A 26,379-nucleotide genomic window follows, 5' to 3' on the forward strand; every position below is an offset into this window, starting at 1 on the left:
GGGTATATCCTCAGCTGGTCCTCCTTCCGGTTTTGTGACTGCGGATCAGTATGGGAAAATGATTTGCAGGTATTTTTCCTGCACTTGCTGTTTTTTGGCACCACTTCTAGTTCTGCATCTGATGAATATTTATGAAATTATGTATCTTCTTTGATTCTTTATCCCTTTCACCCCTGTCTTTTTTAGGAGACAAATTAAGAAAAAGGGTTTTTTGTTTTTGATTGACCATTTTTCTCTTTTCCTCCCTACTTATTTCCTTCTCCAGTTTTCATTCCTCTACCCATCATAATTTGTGTGTTTTCAGATGTCTTTTTTCTGTGTACCCTTCCCTCTCTTCCACTGGAACAAGCAAGAAGAGTGACTCTGTATGTGTTGCACACTTCTGTGAGGGAAGGAGGAGTTAGCTGATCATGAAAGTTTAGTGTTTAAATTATTTTTAATAGCTTTAAAATCTTGATAATGTTTACAGGGGTTTTTTTTCCCATATTTTAGGCGTACACCCTCTAGATCTTATGCAAACCACCATTCCAAAGCCTTCCTGGCTTAATGGAAAATAAGGACTTTTAAAATACCTAACAAGAGAAAGCTCTCTGCCTTGCCAGTGCATCCTGAAGGCTTCTAGCAGTATTTTCTTAGGAAAAATAGATTATAATATCAGTCTGAGAACTTGGACATTCAAGTCGGTATAAATGTAATGAGGTACGTCCAGTCCTTATGGCAGGAGCTGAAGGTAGAGACTGGTGGGACCAGAAGTATCCACAACCTCAGTCAAACCCTTGTTGCACTGCTTCCCAAAAAATCAACACAACAGAAAGCTGACCAGAAAATACAAACACTAATGTGGTACACACACTTCACAAACGAGTAAGAGGAAATCTCATCTGTTATTTTTATGCCTGTTAAGAAAGGAATTAATTAACTCTGTGGTGTTAACAACCTATCTTTTTCAAGGGAGAAACTGGCACCCAAGGGCTTCCTGGACTCAGAGGAGAAAAAGGAGAGTCAGTAAGTAAAAAAATACCAGAATTATTTTACATGAGGAAATGGAAATACAAGTAGTTGTTTTTCTACTTTTTGGTGAGAATTTGCTCCTAATGTCAATGTGCCCAGCTGAAAATGTTCCCTCTGCTGGGCCTTTATCCCAATGGAAAGCTGATTTTTCTGGCGCCCAACAGCATTTTTTGGAGGGGGGGAAATGGGTGGGTTCATTCCTGAATACAGCAGATAAGTGACTTCTAATTAAAATATGTAACTGGAGTGTACTTGATTATAGCACAGCTGCACATCCAGCGGGGACAGTGTGAGGCAACTGAACACAAGGAAGATGCAAATCTCTCTCAACTCTTACACTGAGATGACCAAGATACAGCTTCCCCCAGCTGCAATTAATGCAAATGCCAGACTGAGTTTTTAGGCGAGAAACTCTTTAACCCTATGTAAAATTCATTCTAATAAGGGTTGTTGACATCTTTAATTTTGGAAAAGTAATATCTGACTCTGCCCTGAATAGAAAATAAGTTTTCCTGGCTGCAGTAGGACAACAGAGGGTAGGTTTTCTATTTTAATTTCTCACTGAATTATTATCAAGGAATGATGCCCAAAGAAAATTTCTTTCTCTATAGTAGCTGTCCTGTGACTTGTGTGTCTATATATATATAGATGTGATATATATGGATAGATAGATATATCTCAGATATATAACAATGAAAACATGACATATACATTTATACTGTCGTTTGACATCCTTGCTATCAAATGTGCCTTTTCCCCTCTTCTTTCATTTCTAGGGCAGAGCCTATGGCAGAGGAGAAAAAGGAGAAAAGGTAAGATCTAATCCTTCATTGGACTAATTAAACGAGAGTCACTAGCTGTTGCTTTCCATAGCTCAGAGGTTGCTTTTTGAGTGCACAGGATGCAAGAGAAATGATACAGTTGGTTCTTTTGGGGGAACTTTTATATTGTGTTATGCCTCCTTCTGCAGAAAAGCTTTTGTGGGTTCATTGCTTTCCCTCTTCGTGTTCTTTGAGTTTCCTTTGTGCATTGACCATGTAAAATGCTATAAGATTGAAATCATAATCTTTGCTTTATGTAAGCAGTAGTGAGTTTGTGGAGGATAATGCAGTAAAGCAACTGGCTGGGAGGATGAAAAACAAAGGGAAAGTATAATTTTGAGTTTATTGAATTTTCAACAGGATTAAATTTGGGTCATGAGGAGACTGCCACACTGTTTCTTTTCATTGGATATTTTCATTAATAACCTGAAGAACAAAAGCTAGAGTATTTTCTTACTGCAAATAATAGGCAGGACAGAGTATTAATATTTGGAGGTTAAAACTGAGGATACAGAAAAACCACTGAAAATTGCTAGGCTATCCATGTCGGAAAATAAGTTCAATGGTGATCAACAATGGGAAACAAGTAGCATGACTGGACCAATTTACGTGAAAAAATATGTTGGTTTCCAGGCAATTCTGGTTGTAAACTTCCCATTCCCCACAACAAAACAAGGCTGCAGACCTAGACTTCAGAGAAGTAGCTCTTCCTCTCTGTAGCTCCATACGACACCTGATTTTGGGTGTTTTCCTTGCCACCAAAATGAAATTTCGAGCTGTGGAGAACATTGGAAAAAGATTGACAGGAGGGTCTAGGAGATAGATGGATGTATTAAAGGAGAAGTCATGGATCATACTGAAAATGGGATTAAGAAACTGTGGAGCTGTTTTCCAGGGGGTCTGTGGCTACCCAATTGCTCAGGGAATTTAAAATAATATTGGATTGCGGTCTGAAAAGAAGAATGCTGCACTAGCGAGAACATGGCATTTATGGCCATTGCATCTTCTCATTTATTCTTTCTGTGATTATGATATATAGATTGTATATAGTGGTAATGCATCATATGAAATTACAATCTAAATGAGGGTTGCTCATGGCAGGAAATATTATTGAGCCAGGCTACAGACATGGGGGCTATAAAGCACACATTTCTGCATCCATCTTCCTGCAGCCCTCCCACTGACAGCCACTATTTAGCCTTTGAGACTCAGGATTCAGCCTTTGGAAACCAGCTCATGTGTTTGGCAGGTGGTGAGAGTCAGCAGTCTGATGGGAAACACGATGTTTACAATATAAGTTGTGCTGCAGTTGAAGCAAGTTCTTGTTTCCTTGTGTTTTGATGTCTGCAGAAAAGTGTCAGAAAACATCACTCTGTATTATTGTTACGCCTAGAAAAATAGGTCTGCAAGTCTGGATTGCAGAGGGAAAAATAAAAAACGCACAGTATGTGCAGAACTTCTTTGACTGGGAGAGCCAAACAACATTGACTGGCCTGAATGAATGTGCAGGCACAGAGATCCCTGAGTTTATGGCTAGCTTGTTTTGTTTATTTGGTCCTCATGCCAGCTGATGCAGCTTGTCCTCATCTGTGGAGGAAGCGTATTTGGTATCTGGTGTGTTTGTGCTCCATGTCTGCCCAGTGGCTGAGTGTCAATGCTGTTGCTGATGGCAAGCAAAGATGTATCAGCTGTACATTGCTGTCTTGATTAAAAGATGGGGATATAGAATCATAGAACATCTCAAGTTGGAAGGGACCCATAAGGATCATTGAGTCCAATTCCCTGTTCCTTGCAGGACTACCTAAAACTAAACCATACATCTAACAGCATCGTCCAGATCCCCCTTGAACTCTGACAGTCTTGGTGTTGTGACCACTTCCCTGGGGAGCCTATTTCGGTGACTGACCACATCTCAGTGAAGAACCTTTTCCTAATGTCTAATCTGAACATTCCCTGATGCAGCTTCATTCCATTTCCTCATGTCCTGTTGCTGGTCACCAGAGAGAGGAGATCAGCACCTCCCCCTCCCCTGTCCCCCTTGAGGAAGTTGTAGAATGCAATGAGGTCACCACTGAGCCTCCTCTTCTCCAAGCTGAACAAGCCAAGTGACCTCAGCCACTCCTCACTCCTCATAAGTCTTGCCCTCAGGGCCTTTCACCATCTTGGTCGCCCTCCTCTGGGCACACTCTAACAGTTTGATGTCCTTCTTACATTGAGGTGACCAAAACCGCACACAGCACTCGAGGCGGGGATGCAGCAGTGCAGTGCAGAGCGGGACAGTCACCTCCCTCGACTGGCTACCTACGCTGTGCTTGATGCACCCCAGGACATGGTTGGCCCTTTTGGCTGCCAGGGCACACTGTTGACTCATATTCAAGTTTCCACCAACCCAAACCCCCAGATCTCTTTCCGCAGGTCTGCTCTCCAGCTTCTCATCCCCCAGGTTTTACGCGTAAGCAGGATTACACCATCCTGGGTGGGGAATCCTGCACTTGCTCTTGTTGAACTCCAAATGGCTGGTGATTGCCCAGCTCTCTAGTCTATCCAGATCTCTTTGTAAGGCCTCTCTAGCCCCAAGGGAGTCCACAGCTCGTCATAATTTAGTATAATCAGCAAACTTACCTAACATACATTCGATTCCTGCATCCAGATCATTTATAAAAGCATTGAAGAACACTCACCCTAACATTGAGCCCTGGGGAACCCCACTGATGACTGGCTGCCAGCCTGATGTAACCCCATTTATTATAAATCTTTGAGCCTGACCCATCAGCCAACTGCTCACCCAAGGTATTATAGACTTGTCTAGCTGTGTGGTGGAGGCTTTGTCCAGAAGGAGACTGTGAGCGAAAGTATTTAAGGCTTTACTAAAATCCAAAACCAACCACACCTATGGGTTTCTCTTGGTGAAATAGATAGGTGATCTTGTCATAAAAGGAAATTAAAGTGGTTAAGCAGGGGTTTCCCTTTGTGAACCTGTGCTGGCTATGACCAATGACCATGTTGTCTCTCAAGTGTTTTCCGATAACTCCCAGAATCACCTTCTCCATAATTTTACCAGGCACTGCAGTGAGACTGACAGGCCTGTTATTACCAGAATCTTCCTTCTTACCCTTCTTGAAAATAGGGACAACGTTTTCCAGCTTCTAGTCAACTGGGACCTCTCCAGACTCCCAAGACTGTCGAAAAATAATGGAGAGAGGTCCCACAATAACATCAGCCAGCTCTTTCAGTACCCTGGGATGACTCCCATCAAGCCCAATAGACTTATGCACATTCAGCTGGAGCAGCAAGTGTCGAACAAGTCAGCTGGGAGTTTATCATCCCCCCAGTTATGATCTTCCAACACAGGGCTCTGGGGGTTCCAGGGCCCTTCATCAGTGTTGAAGGCAGAGGTGAAGAAGGCATTAAATGTCTCTGCTTTGTCTATGTCCTTCTTTATGAGGTGACCGACCCCATGAATCAATGGACCAATGTTATCTCTGATCCTCCTTATGCTGTTAATGTATTTTAAAAAGCCCTTTTTGTTGCCCTTCACAGTGCTGGCCAGTTTGAACTCTAATTTGGCTTTGGCTGCACAAATTTTCTCCCTACAGTGGCGAGCAGCATCTCTGTAGTCCTCCCATGTTGCCTGTCCTTACTTCCACTGTTCGTACACTTTTCCACCTAAGTTCTAGAAGATCTCTGTTCAGCCAAGCCAGCTTTCTGCCCTGCTTGCTTGACTTCCAACACTTTGGAATTGCCAGCTCCTGCGCTCTTAAGAGATGGCTCTTAAAAAGTGACCAGCATTCATGGACCAGCATTCATCAATCTCCTGGATTCCCAGGAGACCTAGCTAACTAGCTGCTTCAGCAGCCTGAAGACTGCTCTCCTTGAACCATCGTCTTCATTACTGTTTGGTTCCACTTGGAGAGCCTCCTACCTATTATGCAAGGGCACCTGGGAATGTCACGGAGGAGACACGCCTGCTGTGCCGGGTGGGATCTTGTCGCCGTTGCCCCCCCATCCTTTGAGTCCCTGTGCTCAGCCAGGGGCAGAGGGGATGGGGGATCCTCCCTAACATGCATCCTCTCTGCCTGCCGGGCCTGTGCCAGGGAAGGCAGGGTGCGGTTCCAGCAGTCCGTCTCTCTCCCGCTCTCCCTGGCACCCCTCGGCCTACTCGCCTCCTCCCAGAGCTCTGTCGGCAGCGAGGAGCTCCCCTACCCGGGCGCAGCTCCCCCAGGTGTGCTGGCTGCTGCCGCCCGGTACCGGCACACGGGCAGGGCACACCCTGCAGCCGGACACCTGGGCTGCAGCGTGTTCCCCCCGGAGCTCCGTCTGGGGAGCTGCGTCAGTCGTGGTGGGTGCAGAGCCTGGACAGGCCGTGGCCTTCGGCCGGGTGGGTGCCAGTGCTCCCTGCTCGAGCTGGCAGAGCTTCACACCCTTCCTGCGCACCCTTCTGTGTGAACTGTTGCTTCTGGTCCCTAGGCGTTTTGTTTATACGTGTGGGGGCTTGGCCACTGTTGCTCCTGGCTGCGCCCAGGTCTCCTCAGCCGCTGTGGCTGAGCTGCAGGCTCTTGGTGGGTCTCTTTGCTCCTCTCAGGTTCCCCCGGTTCAGGAAACCCCCACTGTGCACGACGCTAGAGCGCTCCACTGCTGGTCATGGAGCTGCTTGCCTCGGCAATGTGTTTGTGTGTATAATTTTTTCCAAACACAAAAGATCATCTTAGGGTCAGCCTTCAGGTGCAAAGGTGAGCCTTCAGCAGCAGAAATTGGTAGGACTGTAGGTGGGGGGATCGGCCATGCAGGTGGTGCGCGTACAATGGATCACTATTGCATGTGGGAGCAGAGTGCCGCGTCTGTATCTTGGCATTAGAAGAAGTGTCTATGAGAGGAAAGTAGCCAGAACCACAGGGAGCTGGGATGCAAGTGCCAGCAATGCTAGTTACCATCTATACTCCTGAAACAAAGAGGAGAGCCTATGAAATGAAACCCTTCCCAGATAGAGAACACCTGGAAGGAGAGGATTCATATGGCTTCTTTCTATTTGCCTGCTGTGCTGCAATGGCTGCAGGAGTGTGAGTTTTTGTTTTTCACTCTGGCTGTGACAGCTTTATGTTTCCTTGAATTTTATGGGCATGGGCCAATGCTAGGAAACTGGATCAGAGATGCTGGACTTCAAACAGCTGCAGTCTGTGCAATCGTTGCTGTGCATGTGATATGGGCTCCTTTCTAAGCACAAGGCTCACAGCCTAAGTGTTGATAGAATAAAGTTATCTCACCTTTGAAAAGGCTGGGACGACAAGATTAAAATCATCCCTTTATTATAGTATTGCTCTTCAGCTGTGATAGTGCCAAACACGTGCCAGATCATGCTTTTGCCAAGTATTGTGTGTAGGGCAATTATGTGAGGTCTGACACATTTGTTGGAGGGCAAATCCTGTGTTTTTCCAGGAGGACAACAGAGACACTGGCCTTGCGTCTCCAGGCCATTACCTCAGTTACATCACTAAGTTAAAGCCAAAATGATGCTTGTATTAAAATACATAACATGCCAAGCACGTCATTAGTGGTAAACCAAAAGCTAATAGCAGCTGTAGCTAAAAATCTAATTCATGTCAACATGAGGTCTTGTGTGACTTTTTGAAAACCAGAAAATTCACTGTGATGGCTCAAGCCCAACATGTTCTGCCAGGCCTAAATATTTCAGATTGGTAGGGGATGCTTTTTACGTCCAGAAACATGCATGTGCAGACCAGGTAATTGTGCATAGATATTAAAAAGGAAAATAACACAATGTACGTACAGGTGCTTATGTAAACTGCTCTCAAGTGGGATTCCTGGTTAGGTGTGATCCAGCTGCCACTGCTCTGTATTGGATCTTAAATTTACACTGTTGACTGTCTTCTTTCAGCCCTTGGAGTGATTAATCCCTGTGGCATTAGATATAGTCTGTTATATTTCTGCTCATAAATGTGTTCACCTTTACTGTGCGTTCATTCACTTGTTTGCACACCCTTATGTTATTGAACTGATTATTATACATGGGCAGATATCCAATTCTATAACACAATCACCATGAAAAGCAATGTTTGTCTTTATTCCGTAGGTTATTCAAATGGCAATTTGCTATACCATAAAGCCTGGTCCTGCAAGAGTTATAAAACAAATCTTCAAACCTCTGTTGATCCAAGAGGAGTAGGTACATGAGAGGAGTGAGGGCAAAGGAAGCAGAAAGTAGAATGGGTTGGACTAGATGACCTCTAAAGGTCCCTTCCAACCTAAACCATTCTATGATTCTATGATTTTTGAGGATGTCTCAAGCAAGCAGGGTTTTGGTGACTCTTGATCAAAGTCAGGGCAATCATATATGAGAAGGGACATTCTGTAGAATATGAGGTCTGCATTCCCGAGGCACAACCATTCACAACGTGAGCCAGCCTGCTCTTCTAATGCCTCTATACAAAGTTTAACTTAGAGGCTTTCAAAAACTTATGCCCTTGTCTTGCAAAGTACAGAGTATTATGCAATGGTGCAGAGCCACCCTTCCAGCATCCTAGAGGCGAGTGGTAGTGAGAAGGTTCTGCAGGTGGGAAGGTCCTTGGAAAATCGATGACTTTGGAGAGGATATAACGAAAATCTGTCAAACTTTGAGTGGTATGTGGAGATATCAGTAGGAAATGATTTTTCACTGTTTCTTCTGTTGCAAAAGTTAGGGGGAAACAAATGAAACTAGCTGATGGCAAGTTTAAAATGAATAAAATGAAGTTGCTTTTCATAGAGTAGGTATCAGAGGTCCTCTTTAGAGTCTGCTCTGGAGGTTTAAAATTTGTGTGTTTAAAAAAGTGTGTACGGGTTAATTAAAGAGAAACATCTGTAAACATCCAGTCTGTACAAAGACATTATCTCTGCCTCAGGACATCAGCACTGTGATCAGTGATAGCAGGACAGTAGGCTGGCGAGGTCTCCCATAAGGCCACTGCCACAGATGGGGTAGGAGCTAGCTAGACCTTTGGCCTGACTGCTGGCAGATATTCTTAGACTTTTGTACAACTCTTGAATATTCCTAACACCCTTATTGCCCAGAAGGGGACAGAAGTTCCCATAGTCCACTCAGGGCCTGGGCCAACGCTGTCTTTTACTGTTGGAGAAAAGTAGGAAACACAAGAAAGGTGTCATGAAACAATTGGGTCAAGTGATCACTAGTGTGATTTTCCACAGGAAACGACTCTCTTGGAAGAGAAAACTCTAACCAGGAGCACACACCTTCTGAAGAGGTGCTGGATGAAGGTTTCATTATAGCCTACACCGGGACTTCCCTCATTCCAAGAGTATCTGAGCTTTCCCTTTATGCTTTATCTGTTTCCCTTCATGCTAATAATCACATGTGCAGCAGAGAATATAAGAAACAACCTTAGTAGATTAAGTCTATATTCTCCTAACAATGTTTTTTTTTCATGGTAATGACTTGCTCTGATAAAAATGCAGGAGGATTATTATAGGATTTCTAATGAGAACAAAACCTCTGAAGTGACTTGGCTTATTAGAGATGCAGTGACTGCAAGACCAAGCATAGAAAAGAAAAGCAGGCAGATAGTTAAGGCTCTGGGCTGGGCTGCAGGAGACCCAGGCTTAAAACTTGGCTTCAACAGATTTGCTGACCTTGGGCAAAGCAGCTAGTCTTTGTTCCTGTAAAATGAAGCTGGAGAACCTCTTTCCCCCCAGGCTTTGTGTATCTTGCCTGCTAGATCCTTCAAACAAAGGCTTTGCTTCCCCTTCCCTCACTTGTCTTTCCAATTGGAGTTATTGTCATTTTTAGGGCTTCTGGAAAAGCTGTGGAAATCTACCCTGTTAGATACAGTCTATCCACACAGAGCCCTGTGCTCTCTGTCTTTGCCCCAAGGCAGCTGAATATAAGAAAAGTCTGACCTGAAAGCCATTTAACTTTTTTACCCTAATGCTGTACTGTCAGCAGGGCTTACCGAATTAGCACGAGTGCAGTGCCTCTGGGTAGGGGCTGGCTAGCATCCAGTAACCTGGGGCACAAGAAAATGAGTGCCGTTCTGCCTGCAAAAGGTGCTGCAGACATAGCTGGAGTCTGACATTGCATGCTGGTTTGATGGCAAAGGAGAGCTTTTGCTTGGGTATTTTTAAGGGATGCATTTTGGGACCAGAAGGGCTGTGTGTGTGACTTGGTTGCAGGTAAGGCTCAGGCTGGAAGTCGTATTTTAGACACACAGAGCTATAATAACGTTTAAGAGTCAGGTCCCTGAGTGTCAGGGTGCAGCAAGGACCAGCTGTGCGGTAAGGGAGCTGGGAGCAATCCCATAACTGGCAGGGCAGGGACCTCACCAGCCTCATCAGCTTATCCCATAGCACCCCAGAAAGGGACCAGGATGGGTTAGTGGTGGTAGCCAGGTTCAGCTGAGAGTCCAGATCACCAGACTGGTCTGTGGTTGATGAAGTAAGTCAAAGTCCAAGTCAGGAAAGTGATTCTGCAAGTCAGGGTCAAGGTTTCCAGGGTGTGTTGCCAGGCTGCTGCAGTGTAGCTCAAGCAAGGGCCAAAGGTGACAGCTTAAAACCAGCCTCAATACAAAGGAGGGGAGGAACCGTCCGAACTTCTAGAAGCAGGATTTGCTCTCTGAGCACTTACATGATGTGGAGCCTGAGCTTGCACAAACCAAGAATTAGTCCTTATTCCTGCAACTTCCAAATAACACTAATTATCTCCCCAAGAGGTGATGTGTGTGTCCTTTTCACTGCTGAAACATTGAGCCTGGTGCAGGGAAGGTGCTCCAGTGACGTTACAGGCCTTGTTTGGGCTGCTGTGGTCTTCAGACATCATCACTAAGTCCCAAAACTCTTAAATACCATCTACTTTACCCAGGTCTGGTGAGCTGAAGGGTGACTCCGAGAGCCTAAGGTAGCAGCAGGCAGCAGGAGCCTTTGCACATCAGCATCCAGGTGGGCAGGCAGTGCTCCTTCAGTGAGCATGTCTTGGCAGTAACAAGATGAGGGAACATCTCCAAGTTTAGAGATACTATTGAGTTTAAAATTTGAAAACAAAACAAACCCCCAACTGCCCAGTAGTTGTTGTTCCTTGGAGACAGTGGCTGTAGAAACATTGCCTGTTCGGGGTTTGGTTCTTACTGCTCAGATCTTCTTACTTTATTGCAGAATAAAAAATAATGTGAGCATAGCTCAAACTGACCAGGTAATGAAAAGTGAAAGTGCAATATCTGCAGGTTTTCTTCTTATTATTTTTTGTGCTGGGAATCATCTCTCTTGGGAACCAGACTTAGCTACTGACTTCATCTGGTTAAGGTCACTCAGCACTTAACCTCTCAGTCCAGCACTTAAGCATCTGTATTAACACCTCATCTACTTTATAAGGCTGTCATGCAGCTCCTCGAGTTGTTAGTATCTGTGATTTCTTTTATGAATCTTCTGATTAAAAGGTGAGGTATATTAATGTTAGTATCTGCCTTACTACTCTGAGTATGTTCTGAATCCTCTTGTGTATGCAGGCAATTTCAGTCTGCACGCTGAGTATTTTTGGGTCCTCTTAACTGTAGTTAAAGTACATTCTGCACAGCTAAATAACCATGGTTTGATAGAGTTCTTTTTCTTAACAATAATTAGAGGGTTTTGGATAAATTCTGTGGTTTTCTGTGACCCAGAATAACAGCTGCAGATTGTAATAAACAACTAGAAGCCAGATCACATACTAATTGTGCATCGTGACAGCTTAATTCTCAGCGGTGCGAGAATACTAGTAACTTGGGGTTTTTTCCTTATGTAAACTTAGAAAACATTTCTTTCTTTCCAGCATTGGCCCGTGGCTGGCAGGTGCATTGCTGGTATATAATGACATCTACTGGCAAACAGAAGTTTGCAAAGTCTCCAGCACTTGCTTCTTTAGAGGTTTTCTCTGCCAAGATCCCCTGGTAGTGTGGAAAGGCAGCATGTGAGAAAGATTTGCCAACTCTGTGCTTCTTCTGCTAGAAGGGCTGGGGATGGTGGTGGTGGGGGGTGGGGGAACCAGATTGCCTTGATTCTGTCATTGATAACTGTTGTTCAAATGCAGGATGCTCCTGAGAGTGATACTGCAGTGGATAGGTACGGATTAGCTGCCTGTTAGGTAGAAAATTAAAAAAGCTTTCCTAACAGTCTGGAGCATAAACTCTGAAGTGGATCTTTTGGCCTAATGAATCACAGAGAGCTGAAGCATTGCATGAAACAAGTTGCCATCACCATTCTATCAAAGGCATCTTAAGTGTTCCCTGCCCCTCTTCCTGCTACACCTTTTCACATCTATCTAGTTAAGCAGCCAGATTTTCCCCTTTCCACTGCTCAAAGCTGTTGCCAGGCTGAGTTTCCTTGTTCACCGCTGAGAAGGTGCAGGTGCCTTGTTCATGGGCTCTCTGAAGGCGCAGGAGAGGGCAAGCGAGACCATGGCAGCACCATGTTTCATGCTGTTCTTTAGTTGCCCAGGTACAACCCTAGACATCTTTAATTTCTCCTTTTGGGTCTCTCACCCATTTTCTTAAGCACTACGTAGAGATCTCTATGCCTCCCAAGGCCCACAAGGCCTGCTGTCTCTGGCTTTGACAGAAGGATGGTGATTCGTGTCTCAGACCCTGCTGCGTAATGAATATGCACATAGGAGCAAGCGCCAGCTGAGGAAAATGTGGGTTTTTTCATGGCAAACATTTATTTTCCTGGAGAAAAAGTGTGTGGACCATTAGTGCCTGTTATTTCAAGTGAATCTGATGCATTTGGTGCTGTGAGTGGGTTTGGGTCTCTGGAGACTCAGCTTGTATTTCTGGCTCTATATCATTGGCTCCATAGGAGATCTTGGCCCTAGCTTTTCCTCTTCTTGTACCTCAGTGTTCAAGTAAAATGGGAAGAACAATCATGACCTTAGTAAGGCACTCTGAGATGAAAAAGACCTAGGGAGCAGCATCACTTTGTAAACAAATGTGTCTGCTTGGACCAAAATGATTTATAATTTTGGCAAAGGCTTGGCTGAGCCGTCTCAGGTGTTTGGCAGCCAATAGAGGCGTATCACTGCAAGTTATAAGTAAGCGGTGATAAGACTTAAGGCAAGATGCTGTCTTCAGTTTGGGCCTGACATTTAAAGAGAGATGTGGAGAGCTGTTGCTCATTGCAGAAAGCAGTAAGGAGAATGATCAGTGATTTTGCAGATTTAACCAGCAGGGAGATTGAAAGGAATGGGCTTTGCAAGGAGGGGAAAAATCATGGACTAGATGATGTCGTTAATCTTGAGGAAAAGTTTTCTATGCATTCCAGTGAGATGCCAGAATAAACTCTAAGGGGTGAATGTGGAATATCACTAACAGCAGATGTTTTGGGGCAGATCAGCACTGGAGTTTGGAGTGCTCTGACACAGTACTCCTCTGTCCTAATGTGCTCTTCTCAGAGCTACTGAAAGTTGTGAGGGGTGTGTGGAGGTCTGAAGGAACTTCCCAGAAGGGGAGCAAAAGGAATTAACAGATTTTTCTCACAAGGCTAGGTTATAAACTAGTAAGTAGCAAATCATCCTCCAGACCAGAACTATTTTCTGTCTCCTATTATTAGGTGTAAGGACATAAATTAATCAATGTCATGATACATGACTGGGTTATTTTTCTACTTCAGTGAGCACTTGCCCTCTAGCACTTGGCAAGATCTTTGTCTAGTCCTGAGCAGTGGCAGATGTCAGCGAGGAGCATCAGCTTGTACTTTGAGACAAGGAAGGTTTCGGAGCAGAGCTGTTATGTTTTTCACATTTCGGTGTCTGACAAATGTATCGTAATCGAGGACCCTGTTGCTCCAACCATGCAAACAAGAAAAGCTGAAATTTCAGGAACATCCTAGAGGTCTTTTCCGAACTTAATGATTCTATGGTTCTAAGAACTACTAGTCCTGCTTCTGGGAATCCAACACATTGTAGTCCAGTTTATTTCTCACATTATTCCCCTGTGTAGTGGCACTGTGGTACCAATTCCAGTTATCTTCTACCTCCCATTCAGTGTGTTCAATAACGAATAGGCCTGCAAGCGATTTGACTGTTTCTTAATTTGAACCTTTCAGCAACTGATTGGGCAACTCTTCTAGCTGTTGAACAGAAGTATTGTAAAGACAACAGCTTCCCCTTGTACTCTCCTGTGCTCTCCCTGTTGCAGAGGTAGACGCTCTCTTCAAGTAAGTCTTGATTATAGATGAACCAGCAGTTCAATAGTTGTCAAAGGTGTCTGACCACCCCAGTCTTTCAGCAATTACTTATGTAGTGAGTGAAGGAGTGTTGTGGGGGGGATGCTGCTAATATGAAGATAATGAACCAGATCTTGGGCACCGATGACAGCTTTGAAGTCTTTAGGACGTTTCCAAGCCATTCTGAACTCTAAAGTGACCTTGATTAGGGTATAGCTGTTTACCACATGAGTAAGCTCTGATGCATCTTCTCTCCTGCAGGGCTAAGTTTATGGGTGACCAAGTGTGAAATTAAGTGCGATACAGCTGTTGTTTTACCTATTTTGATGCAAAGGTGGAGTATTAGGTTTCTTCAGAGAAAGATATCTGTTGGTATGCCTGAAATAATGACACACTTTTTCTCCCCAGAAGAAGAATTACTAGGATCATATGATGGGGGGTCAGAAGGACACTTCTGATCTCACGGTAGGGTCCATGATGTTCATGATAAGGTTCAAGGGTTCAGAGGCCCTTGAAAGACAAGATCTCCTGAGTTTCTCCTGGGGAAGTACCTTTTGGGGACAAATGACTTCTATGCAATGCATTAAATAAAATCTTTGATATGTTTGCTGTACAAAAAATGCCTGTAACTATCATTAAACCATCTGTCTGCATAGTGGGCTGAGTTTCTTGATAGACTAGCCAAACCTATGACTTCTACTGACCCCTGTGTATCATGTCCACATGATTTTTCTGTTTATTAAATCAGAATATAAATTAGAGTCCCACTAGAGAAGATTTTCTTAATTTCTTAGAACGAATTAAAGTGAACTCCAGGTTGAGATGAATGTCTTATTTCTTGTGGAAGCAGAAGATAATGCCAGTTTCCGTGTCAAATTTGCCAAGATATTAATAGGGTTTTAGCGTCATTAGGCTAGTAGAATCCTGCATCTGTCCATGGGAAAATGGCAGTCATTTATGCTGCCTGTCTGGTCAGCAGCTTTTGAAAATGGAACTGGGTCACACATATCCAGTGCAGATCTGCCCCTCAGCTGATCTGCAGGCCATCCCTGGCTTTCAATGAAACCTGTGTCTTTCCCTCACTACTCTAAAAAAACACAAACACAAAATTGACACTATTTTTCAATAAAATATTTATTTTGTATGGCTGCTGAAGTCAAAATTGTGAAATCTTTCCTTTCAGCCTCTTCAAGTTGGTAGCTCCTCTATGGAAAACCTAGAAAAGAAAGGTATTATATCCTTCCAGACCATGCGGTCTCTTGGAATTGTTCTCAGAGGTTTAACCTGAAGGCCACACTCAACTTGTGGCATCTCTTCTGTCTTCCTTCTTCACTTTTCTCACCAAAGAGTGGAAACAGTTCAGTGTGTAACCATAGATCAGCAGTAGGCCACTTACCCATGCTCTAGTTTATTCTGTGTAAACATCAGGTTGCCTAGTTAAATGCGGGCCAAAGAGCCAGGAGGGAGAAAGAATAAACTTTTGGTTAGGGCACTGACCTAGGACACAGGAAATCTGGAGTGAGTTTCTATCTTTGACCCTGACTCTGTGGCCTTCCATATGTCTTCTGCTCAGTTGTACCTCTGACTCATCACCTTCTTGAGAAAAAAGCAATATTAGGGTTGCTATAACTTCCTTCTCACTTCACAGGGGTGCTGTGAAGTTAATTAACAAAGGAGAGAGGGGTGTCTTAAAGGTGAAGTGGCAACACTGAACAGTTCAATTCTGCTTCTGTTTCCATTCTAACTTGCCCATTTTGTTCTGTTTCTCTTCAGCTCTTGTTATTTTGTCTCCTACCTTGGATATAGATCCCCCAGTTTGCACAGCTGTCAGTACGCTGAGTGTGTGATTCATGGGGTTCTGCTTGGCAGATTTTTGAAGGTCTCCCAATGACACCTTTATTGACATTTGTGACAGGTTTAGAATTTTTTATTTCATTTTAAGATTAGAAAAGTGGTACTTCTGTGTTAGATGTAGACCAGTTTGGAAGAGAAAAAGAAAACGTATAGGCTTGACCTTAGAATGATTTATCTTCTGTCATCTGCTCTGTAAGCTGAAGGAAGAATCCAGTGATTTACTTGAATTCGACAGGCAAATGAGAAACTAACCATGTATTTTGGACTCATTTTTTCCCATTATTTTCTTGTTTAGTTTGCCCTTGTTTCCATTAACATAGGCCACAACCCAGAGTTTGAAATAAAATATGTGATTATAGGCTACAGCTGTTCTCAAGTTGGAAGAAATATTTGTAAACTTGGCAGATGCTTGAGGAGCTGCAAGTGGAAGAAAGAAAAGCAGTTAAACTTGAGTAGATTGCTTAAAAACATCACTGAGGGATTATTCTTTTGTGTACTTTTGATGTCTCTCTAGGATCAGGCAATACCCAACTGTTCTATCTCTGTATTTTTCCATATACCTGTAGATCCCTTCCTCCTCCATTTCAAGTCTCTTTCTTTTCAGAGAAATTCTGCTATGAGGCTCGGTATGACAAAATTCCTCTATTAATTGTTCCCAATCTGAGGAAACATATCATCTAGCAATTATGTTATCTGCTTTTTAATTTCATAGTTATCTCCATTCAGCCATCTGAGAATCTCCATGGGATGTAGATATAGTTTGGTCACAGACCATGTACCTAATGTTCAGGCTGTGGGTGAGTGAGGCTCAATATAACACAGGTGAGGTGAATCATTGGGTGGTATGCAACAAATTAAGCTATATGTGCATATAGTGAGCATGTAATGGAAGGTTTAAAAAAATCCCAATCCTCATGACCACGGAGGGATCACTAATCTAGAGCTGGCATGATCTGACAAATCCATGTGACACTGGGGTACCAGGAAGACATCCTTGCTCAAATGTAGAAATTGGATAACTCTGCTCATGTACACAAGCTAATGAAGGAACCTATCTGAGTATATCTATACTTCCCCACCTCACCTCTGTATTTTTAATAGATGATATGGTTGAAGCCAAGGGGTATATCTTTATTCTTTGTCACCCCAGTACTCACTCTGCAGCAGCTGAGAGTTATCTGTGCTCTGAATTTCTTCCTGATGTAGCATTTTCTTTTGACAGTTGGGTCTGGACAAACCATATGCCCATGTAAGCCCTGCTTTGAGGCTCCACAAGAAGGACAGTAGTGCTTAGGCCTTGCTCTGTATCTGTTGTGGCTCTGAACACTTCTATTAAAAAGTATATACAAGCAAATTAAAAATTCTATCCTTTTTACTGATTTTTGCCTAAACTTTTTTAGTATGGCTCAGAAAACCTTTCTAATTTGCTTGCAGAATTTATATCAATTCTTTGAGGAATGAAAGATGGAGTTTTCAGGATGATTTGTCTCATGCTACATCCTCAGAGCTGGCAGTATTCAGCATTTTAGGAACTTCCTAAGCCAAGCTGCCTTATTTGTTAATACACTTCCTCACAGGTACCACTTCCTACACATTCAAGTTTTTGTCCACAACTATTGACCAAGGAAGCAACAAGTCACCCCACCTACAGCATAAAGCTACTCCAGAAAGTGTAGGCTAAGCCTAAGGGAAGCTGCCTTAGAACCTATACTCTGTTGCCCTCCTTAACAATAGTCTCTTCTGCCTTTGCTGCTTCTTCCCAGTTCCCTGGAAGGCCTGATCCTTGTTACCTTGCTATTCTGGTCCAGATGTTTCTCCAGAAATGGACAGCCTTCAAAGTTCAGATATCCATAAGGTAGACGGGTGGCAGTAGAAATGCATGGCATAAACAGACACATGTGGTTTACATGTCACCACCAGAATCTCATTGTGTTGAAGCTGGGAACGCAGCCAGCCTGTGGGTATATAGTAGTATTTTTATCCCTCTCAGTGGCACAACCAGGTTTGGCCTTTGTGCAAGGAATGCCATAAGCTTTTCTTCCCCAGGGCTTGATGCCAGCTGCCAAAGCCTACCCGTTTTCCCACTGTGGTGGTTGGAATCATCAGCCCAGCACCCTTGCAGACCATGTCTGCTTGGCAGCTATTTCTCTGGCCTGTGCTCTGAGCCTCTGATATTTCTTTATTATATTTACACATTGCTTGCAATTTAAACTGAGCTTTGGAGTGTAGCGACTGTAATTTAATATTTATTCATACAGTGCCCAGCAGAGTGACCCAAGCAGGGAACAAATGAGGCATTGTTGTAATTCAAGTAAATAATCGTATAATAACTACTGAAAAGTGAAAAATGGCATTTGTAGAAATACGTAGCTACCTGTGTGCCATGTAAACTCCGTATAGTCACAGTCTGTTGCTATATGACTTTAGTATTTGCAGTTCCTGCATGCCCTTTCTTGCTCAGCCGTATCTGCTTCCATATGACTGATTGCACTTCACAGCCGTACTGCAAGAAAAGTCCTCTGGTTGCTTTAGATCAGATGGCAGCTTGCCAAATCTAGGCTCTTTTGACAAATATTTCGTCAATGGTGAGCTAATGAACATGTTTATTCTCTTGTTAACTTCGGTGGAAATGTTCAGTTAAAGGCCACTGGCTGTGCAGCGCAGAGGATCAAACTAAACATGGGTGGTTGGCTTTCCAGTGGAGAAGAAAAGGGCACCATGCCCATGAGCCTGAAAAGGGGAAAGTACTCCGGAAAATCTGCTGCCTTCTTTTTAATTGCTGGAGCTGCAATGTTCCCAGCAAGAACTCCTCTTGAACAATGTTATTTCGGGTCCTTGTGATTTCTTCTTTGGGCAATTTTTGTCATCCTCTAATTGCAACTTTCCCTGGCTTTAGAAAACGGTTTCAAGGATAGATGCGCTGGCAGAGCCCCTCAGTCCACAAGTGCTGGAGAGCGAGGCGATCTCTTTTGCTAACCCAGCTGACCTAATTGGAGGCGTTGAGGGGAAGGAACCTTTTGGGTCCACCAGCACTTTCCTAGGTCTTAGCAGCATGCCGAGCACAATGCTTGGGATTTACCTGATTAAAAATACATGGTGGACAAGTGAAAAGGAAAGGTGACCGTTCTGCGATGTAGCACATGAAGTTTTTAAAAAAATAAAGAGTTGCTTAGTGAAGTAAATTGCTCTGGCAACAGGACTCTGTTCCAGTTAGCTGCATCCTCAGTGGGGGTTTTGGAAGCTGGCTGTGAGTTAAGGGTGCAAGCTGTTGGTTACTTTCCCATCCCGGCCTGTCACAACTACTTTGACACTATGCAAGCACAGCAGCATCAATGCTTTTCTGCTTCCTGCTTTCCTCCACTGCTCACTCCTGTAGGTTATGCAGTTTACTTCGTGAATGTGAGAGTTTTAACAGAAACAATGCAATCTCTCTTGTGTTTTTATTGAGGTTCAAACAGCTGTTGAACTTACCTGTAGCCTGACAGGTTTTTCTACTTTCTGAGGCCAGGTTTAACGGGGAGTCAGCGAAAGGGGCAGAAAGAAGTAGGAGCCCTTTCCATTCTTTAGCCTGAAGGGTCTCAGTGGTGGTTCCCCAGGAGACGTTAAACCAATCAATCTCTAGAGACTAGGCTGCTTCTGTGCAGTTTTCTTCTTGGGGAGGAACTGGTAAATCTGGTGGATACTCAAAGGTTTTCCCTGCAAGATGGTAAAACTCCCCAGCTTTATTTCCAGTAAAGGGTCAGCTCTGTGCTGGGCTGTGTGATGTATGGCAGTGCTGGTCTTTGCTGGATCACATACTCCTGAGAGCAGTGCAACCCTGAAGGCCCTCTCCTTTGCTTGGTGACCCTGGAGCTGGTCAGTGGGTGGTAGTTTGGGTTGACCAACTGCCTCTGGCATGTATGGTCACCAAGTGGGAGAGAGTCTACAGTGATTTCCTGCAAATGCCCATGCAGCCTCTTGGCCGTGAGGGCCAACAAATCTGCTCTGGGCTTCACACCTCTGTAAGCAGCTGCTTGAGATCTGTTAAGAGTCAAAAGGATAGAACCTCCGTTTCTGCAAAAGAAAAAGCCGCCTTCTTTTCCTGCGATGCTATTGGCTTAGGAGGCAAGTTACCATTTGCATCTGGGAAGAAGAGTAACCTTATTGTTCAAAGTTTTCAACACCAAATTGGATAAGCCCTGAATAACTTGGTCTGAATTCACTGTTGATGTTGCTTTGAGTGGGAGGTTGGACTTAGAATCATAGAGTCATAGAAACCTTATGGGGTCCTGTCCAGCATGAATGGCTCTATGAGCACTGCGCATCAAACTTATTGACCGATGCTACGATTCATTTGTTCGGCTGTGCCAAGGAGTCGCTACATCATGGAGAAAAAAAAGAAACAAAAAAAGTCAAGAGAAGCAGCTAATTAATTGTATTCCTTTACTTTGCATAGAAAAGAAACAAATCATTCTCCTACCTATGTTGCACAGTTTGCCATAGAACAACAGTTCCTTCAAGTTATATTGACCTCTTGGAGCAATGATTTCCTTAAGAATCACATTTGCTATTTGATGGGTTTTTTACCTCATTAGGGAGCCATTCAAATACAGCAGCTCTGATTTTTACCACTAGCTACATTGCAAATTCTAGACAGAGTGCTTCATGAAGGTTCAGTTAGCAAGAAATGTGATTATAAAAGTATCTAATGGCTTTAATTTGCATATACAGCACAGCTACTTTCCAGATACTATCTTTTATTAACCTTTAAGTGCCAAATATACCAATTAATAAATAAGGCCATTTTTGTCACTCTGTCTGACATTGACTGGAACCTTTCCCTAGGAATACATCCAAGTCTGCTGGACTACTCATGCAGGGAAAAAATGTCACATATAAGACTGAGTGTGGCAGAATCTGGCCTGAATTTAAGTGCATATGTAGGTAGTTCTTATGTACACGCAGACAACTTATGCATCAACTGCTTAGCCACTTCAATGCTCTTCAACGGTATACTTTTATGTTATTGGGTTTTTACAAAAGCAGATGGGGAAAAAGCTCTCGATCACTTTGTTCTGCTTTGTGGCATGTAATTTGCCAGCAGTGCTAAGTGGCTTTACATCCCACATATGGATGTCCACTGTTTCAGGCAGAAGAGACGCTGGTAAGAGTCTGTTAAAGGACTCGTGCCAACAGCTCTTGTAAAATCCAGCAATGGTGGAACCTGGGTGCCGTTGGTCGGGGCATGAACATGCAGCACAGATGTAGGCAGGCTGCTGGATCATGGGCAAGCACCCCACAACAGCAGGCTTAATCCTGCTCCATTCACAGAGCTCTTGCTGAAACCCACTCACTCTTTGGTGAAATTAGCTGTTGACTACGAGAAGTGCCTTTTGATAAGGTCTAAATGGAGTGGCTTCCAAGGTTACATTTTGGCCTAATGTGAGCAGATAAAAGGGAGAAAATTCCCACATTTGGTTTTTTAAAAAAAATTTCAATGCCATTGGAAATTTGCCATGGCAGTAAGATGGCCACGCTGAATTTCAGTCCTCGTGCTTTGAAATGTGACAACAGGAGAGTCTCAGTGAAATGTTTCTATGCTTGAAATACTTTTGTTTAGCAAGGATAGGTCTCTAATCTTGTCCTTGGAAAAGGACTGGTTCTGGATGGTATTTATAAAAAAGAGAGGAGGGAGCGATCAGCCAGAGGAAGGCACGGGAATGGAAAATTTAAAGTGAACCTGTTCAAATATGGGCAAATTACAGGTGATGGAGAACGGCACTGTTACAGCGAGGATGTGAAGTTGGCCTCAACTCTCAACAGAAAATAACGGTGCTGTCTAAAATACACAAATATACAACAGAACGGTATGGCATTTCATATAAGGTATTTCTTCCACTGGTGGTGTAGGGTGAAGAAGGGCCCCCCGGCTTTCCTGGACTTAAAGGGGACAAAGGAGAAAAAGTAAGTTCAAGTCTTTATTATTTATACTGCGAAAAGTTTAAGAGTTTATAAAGCTATTGTGGAAGGGTAAGGAAAACAGGCACTCTTATAAGTCTTTTGATTTACCTCTGTGTTTTCTTGTTTTATGTTAGCAAGGTGCTAAGAAAAGGACACTGTGGTGTTGTACTATTCTTCAGCAAAGTGCACCTTAAAATCTTAAAATCTGTTGACTATACTCAGCCACATTTGACAAACGTGTAGATCTCAAGGGCATGAGCTTTGTTTAAACTTTGTGAAACTCTGGAACAGGAGAGAAGAGTGAAACAGAATAGAAGCTCAGTGCTAATGACTCCAGATACAGGAACACCAGTGTTCAACATTAGACATGGAAGGCCAAATGTTGTCATGTCCTTTCTTGCACTGAACATAAATAAATTTTGGACTGAGGTGGCCTTTAGCTGCTTACTGTGTCATCATCTTAAAACAAACAAAAAAAAACCCATATCCTGCACCAAGCTTGCTCGGTCAACTAGCATTTGCTTTGGGCACATTTGTCAGGAATGCCTTAAACATCATCTGCAGGAGGGAATTTAGGATCTTGCAAGGCAAGATCTGCCTGCAAGTAACACACAACAAACCTGCCCGCTACAATTACAGCCCAGGGTGGCAGTTTGCAGTACACGTGTCTGTTTCTCATATGAGCCTTTTTTTTTTAACAACACATTTAAAAAGAAAGTGCTGCAGTGCGTAGAACTAAAAACACCAAGCCAGTTCCTCACCATGTACATTGGTTTGCCTGTTGTGTGTCTATTGTCTTTTCATTCTCCATTTGTTTTCTAAATTGCCAGCTTCATGCAGCAAAACTTGCCTTTTCCCTGCATTTGCTGCAGTCCCTGTTAGCTGTGGTGCTTTCTGCCTCAACATATTTGCTTCCATTCACCCTGGTGCATAGGAAGATGTAAAACGTGGTGCCTGGCTTGCTGTTTGCCTTCTATAGCGTTGCACGTTCACAGCTCTCCGACTCGCTTTCCAATAGCCAGGGCAGTTCCTGAGGACTGCTTGAGTTTTTCAAGTTTCCTGTTTGCTTTTAGACTCATTACTTATGTGCTTTATAGCTGTGCCTAGAGGCTTCTGAGCTTTGGGATGGATGCTGTACAAGCAAGGAGTAAAAAAAAAAAATTAAAAATTAGTATAAAACAGCAGTGTTTTGAGACAACGGAGTGTTGGACAGAGAGGTTGAGGGGAGATGATATTAAGATGACTCAATGGTTACGTGTCTAATTAGCTGCAAAACTTTTATATTCATTTATTCTTAAATGAGTTGAGTGGCCAAGAGTGCCTAGTTCTTCATTACAGCTCATCAATTGGCCATAGTGTGTTAATGTCAGCAACAGCTCCTCCAGAGACTGTAAATAATAAATGTTTGTGTTGAAATGATTCTCTTCATTCCTTATTCTCGTCTTGATGTCTTACTCATGTCCTTGTACTTGCAATGGATGTTAATATTGTGCTGATGATAATTCTGCTCTTGTTACAGGGGTCCCTGGGCTCACCTGGCCCCCCTGGGAAGGATGGAGCAAAAGGAGAAGCTGTAAGCCTTTTTGTTACTCCTGTGTAATCCTTGTCTTTCAGTGCAAGGCAGGCAGTGGAAATCAATCTGTATTGAGTGGAACATGTCTTGGGGATTTGTATGGCCATTTTAGGAGCAGCAGAAACAAATGGCAGGAGGTTAATAGCTCCAGCACTCTCCCTTGCACGTTTGCAGCGATGGCAGGTGCCGTATGGATTAGCCATCCTGAGAGGCTCCCAGGACAGCTCTGTTACAATTCATTAAGATGGGAAAGGGGGCAGTCATGGCAGCTTGTGGTTTGGGACTCACTGCTGCGGCTGTGTTGGTTAATAGCTGCAGCTGCAGAGCTTGGCCATTTGTTTTTTGTCTGGCAAGGATTCATTGGCTACTGGAGATGGCAGGGGGTGCAGAGAGCCATCCTCTGCTTGCACAACAGGCGGGGGTGAGAGAAATAGATGTATCGGTTGCAGAAGCAAGGACCTGAAGTCCTCTTGTGCACTGCTAAAAGGGAAGAGCACAGGAGGAGGTGTAGGGTTAGCTCAAAGAAGGATGAAGCATACTAAATATTGCCTTTGAGGGGACTATGGTTGAAGCATAAAACCACAAACACTTTTGTCGGAATCTTATATAAATGTGTTTTAGAGCTTTCCCTCCTTTCCCCTGCTTGATCACCATCCCTTTGAATTATCTTCATCCCAATGGTAGACCTCTATAATCTCATTCACTCTCCCTTTGTGACAATCATTTAATGGAGACTGGAGAAACTCGGGGAAAGGACTCTTTCGAAGGTCAGGCACACGCCAAAGTAGCAGTATGCATTAGAAGAGGTCTTTTTCCTGTCAACGTTCTGCTTCTGCTTTGGGCCACACTGTCCCACTTTGGAAAAACGGTGATATTTTTCCTTTGTCACTTTCTGTACTGATGCAATTCCATCAAATCACGCATGGCATAGTCTGGGATCAGACAGTGACATACTTGGACTTCCAGAGTTTCTTACAGGTGTCGTGGTTTAGCCCCAGTCGGCACCCAAGCACCACACAGCAGCTTGCTCGCTCCCCCCGGTGGGTTGGGGGAGAGAATCGGAAGGGTAAGAGTGAGAAAACTCATGGGTTGAGAGAAAGACAGTTTAATAGGTGAAGCAAAACAGTAATAATTATTATTATAGCAATAATAATATAATGAAAAGGAAAGGCAAAAGACGTGCACACAAGCAAAGCAAAACAAGGAATTCATTCACTTCTTCCCATGGGCAGGCAGGTGCTCTAGCCATCTCGCAGGGCTCCATCACGCGTAACGGTTACTTGGGAAGACAAATGCCACCATTCTGAACATGCCCCCCTTCCTTCTCCTTGCCCCAGCGTTATATATACTGAGCATGATGTCATATGGTATGGAATATCCCTTTGGTCATTTTGGGTCGGCTGCCTCTGCTGTGCCCCTTCCCAGCTTCTTGGGCCCCTGGCAGAGCATGGGAAGCTGGAGAAGTCCTTTAGTACTGCAGGCACTGCACAGGGACACTTAGCCACTACCAAACAACAATGAAAACATCGATGTGCCATCAGCACTATTCTCATACAGCTACAGTGAAGAAAATTAACTCTATCCCAGCCCAAACCAGGACAATAGGACATGTTTATTGCACTAAAATGTCGCTGCTCAAGAACAAATGTATTATGTTATCTCCAAGGAAAGGTTCGTAGATTATAGTCAGTGCATATTGTTCACAACTTAGGGAACTCATTTCTTGCTACTTAGGTAACTGTGTTTGTAAAGCAGATGAATAGCTGCTTCAGTTTTTGGTTTGTCTCTTCCTGAGTTTATTTTTGTGAAGAAAGCACAGCGCAACCTTTCAGATCTCTGGATAGTGGTACTCAGGACTGTAGATATTGGATAGAGCTTCCATTTCTAAAGCTGTATATAATGACTGTTTCGAGCCATCCTAGCCTTTATATATATAAGATTAGCATTTACCACTGATATTGCTGTTACTTGCAGGGAGAGCCAGGACAGCCAGGAGCATTTGGACTGCCTGGGCCAGCAGGTCCGAAGGTAAGCTTTCCATTTTTTTCTTTACATGGGCAGGCATATTTTTTTCACTGACTTTTTATATGTGTGGATTGCTTGAATTACTTTTAGTTTATGACTTCTGATATCCTCACTGGTGAATGAAGAAACTCAAAAAGCTCGTTTTCATCAGGGCTCTGCTAAGCTATCAGCAATTAGGCAAGGTATGTAAAAAGAAGAAATACCTCTTGTTCAATCAACAGCATAGCTGGAGAAGGTGAGGAGAACGTGTTTTGGGGCACATAAGCCTTGCTTCATGTCTTCAGTAAGCCTTCCCAACTCTCACAACGATGCAGGTGAGAAATATTATCCCTACTCTATGACTGAAAAAAAAAATAATCATGGAGCGATCCTAGCCTGGATGTTTCTGCCTGTTTTGGGAGCATCAGTTTTGCACCAGTAGGCAGTAGCAAAGTGATACAGAATTTGAGCCAGTGCTTACATAACTGAGTTTGCTTCAAACAAGGTGCTTCTGAAAAGGGAAGCTGATGAGACATAGTTGAGTGTCAGAAGTGCATCTAAACTTTGAAGCCTTTCTCATGAGCAATTCTTTAACTGCCTTTCAAAGTCTCAGCTCTCCTTGCCTTTTCCTGAGGGATAACTACCCCTCAGGAGGTTTCAGTCTTGTTGTTATAACACAAAAGATGTCCTCAAATAGGAGCTAAGTACCTGAATGCCTTTCCAGATGTAGTCCTGATTGTTGTTTGGCTCTGTCTGGGAGGAGTCCATGAAGCAGTTCATTTACGTAGGTCCTTCTGGGTTCCTCAGCTATGGAGAAGCCCTTTCTCCAAAATGTCTTTTTTTCATAGAGGCAAATGTTCATAATTTCCTAAAGTCTCATCAGGAGGGTATTGGAACTAATGGTGTGTTTGTGGATTAGTGGAAACACTTGGCAGCCCTCCCATGGTTCTCTGCGGGAGCCATATTGCCTTCAGCAACACG

At 43.6% G+C, this 26,379-nt stretch overlaps 1 protein-coding gene across 3 annotated transcripts in view; it reads left to right on the forward strand.

Moving 5' to 3' along the window:
- The window catches only part of COL22A1 (collagen type XXII alpha 1 chain), a 263,312-nt gene that overhangs the window by 121,057 nt on the left and 115,876 nt on the right, over positions 1-26,379 (forward strand). For all 3 annotated transcript variants that reach the window (XM_064442038.1, XM_064442040.1, XM_064442039.1), the window contains 5 exons: positions 952-1,005; positions 1,788-1,823; positions 21,771-21,824; positions 23,341-23,394; positions 25,369-25,422. In XM_064442038.1, the coding sequence (XP_064298108.1) occupies positions 952-1,005; positions 1,788-1,823; positions 21,771-21,824; positions 23,341-23,394; positions 25,369-25,422 (252 nt within the window). The remainder of the gene's footprint in view (positions 1-951; positions 1,006-1,787; positions 1,824-21,770; positions 21,825-23,340; positions 23,395-25,368; positions 25,423-26,379) is intronic.

The sequence above is a fragment of the Phalacrocorax carbo genome, chromosome 2 (genome assembly GCF_963921805.1).
Source record: "Phalacrocorax carbo chromosome 2, bPhaCar2.1, whole genome shotgun sequence".
NCBI classification, from domain to species: Eukaryota; Metazoa; Chordata; class Aves; order Suliformes; family Phalacrocoracidae; genus Phalacrocorax; species Phalacrocorax carbo.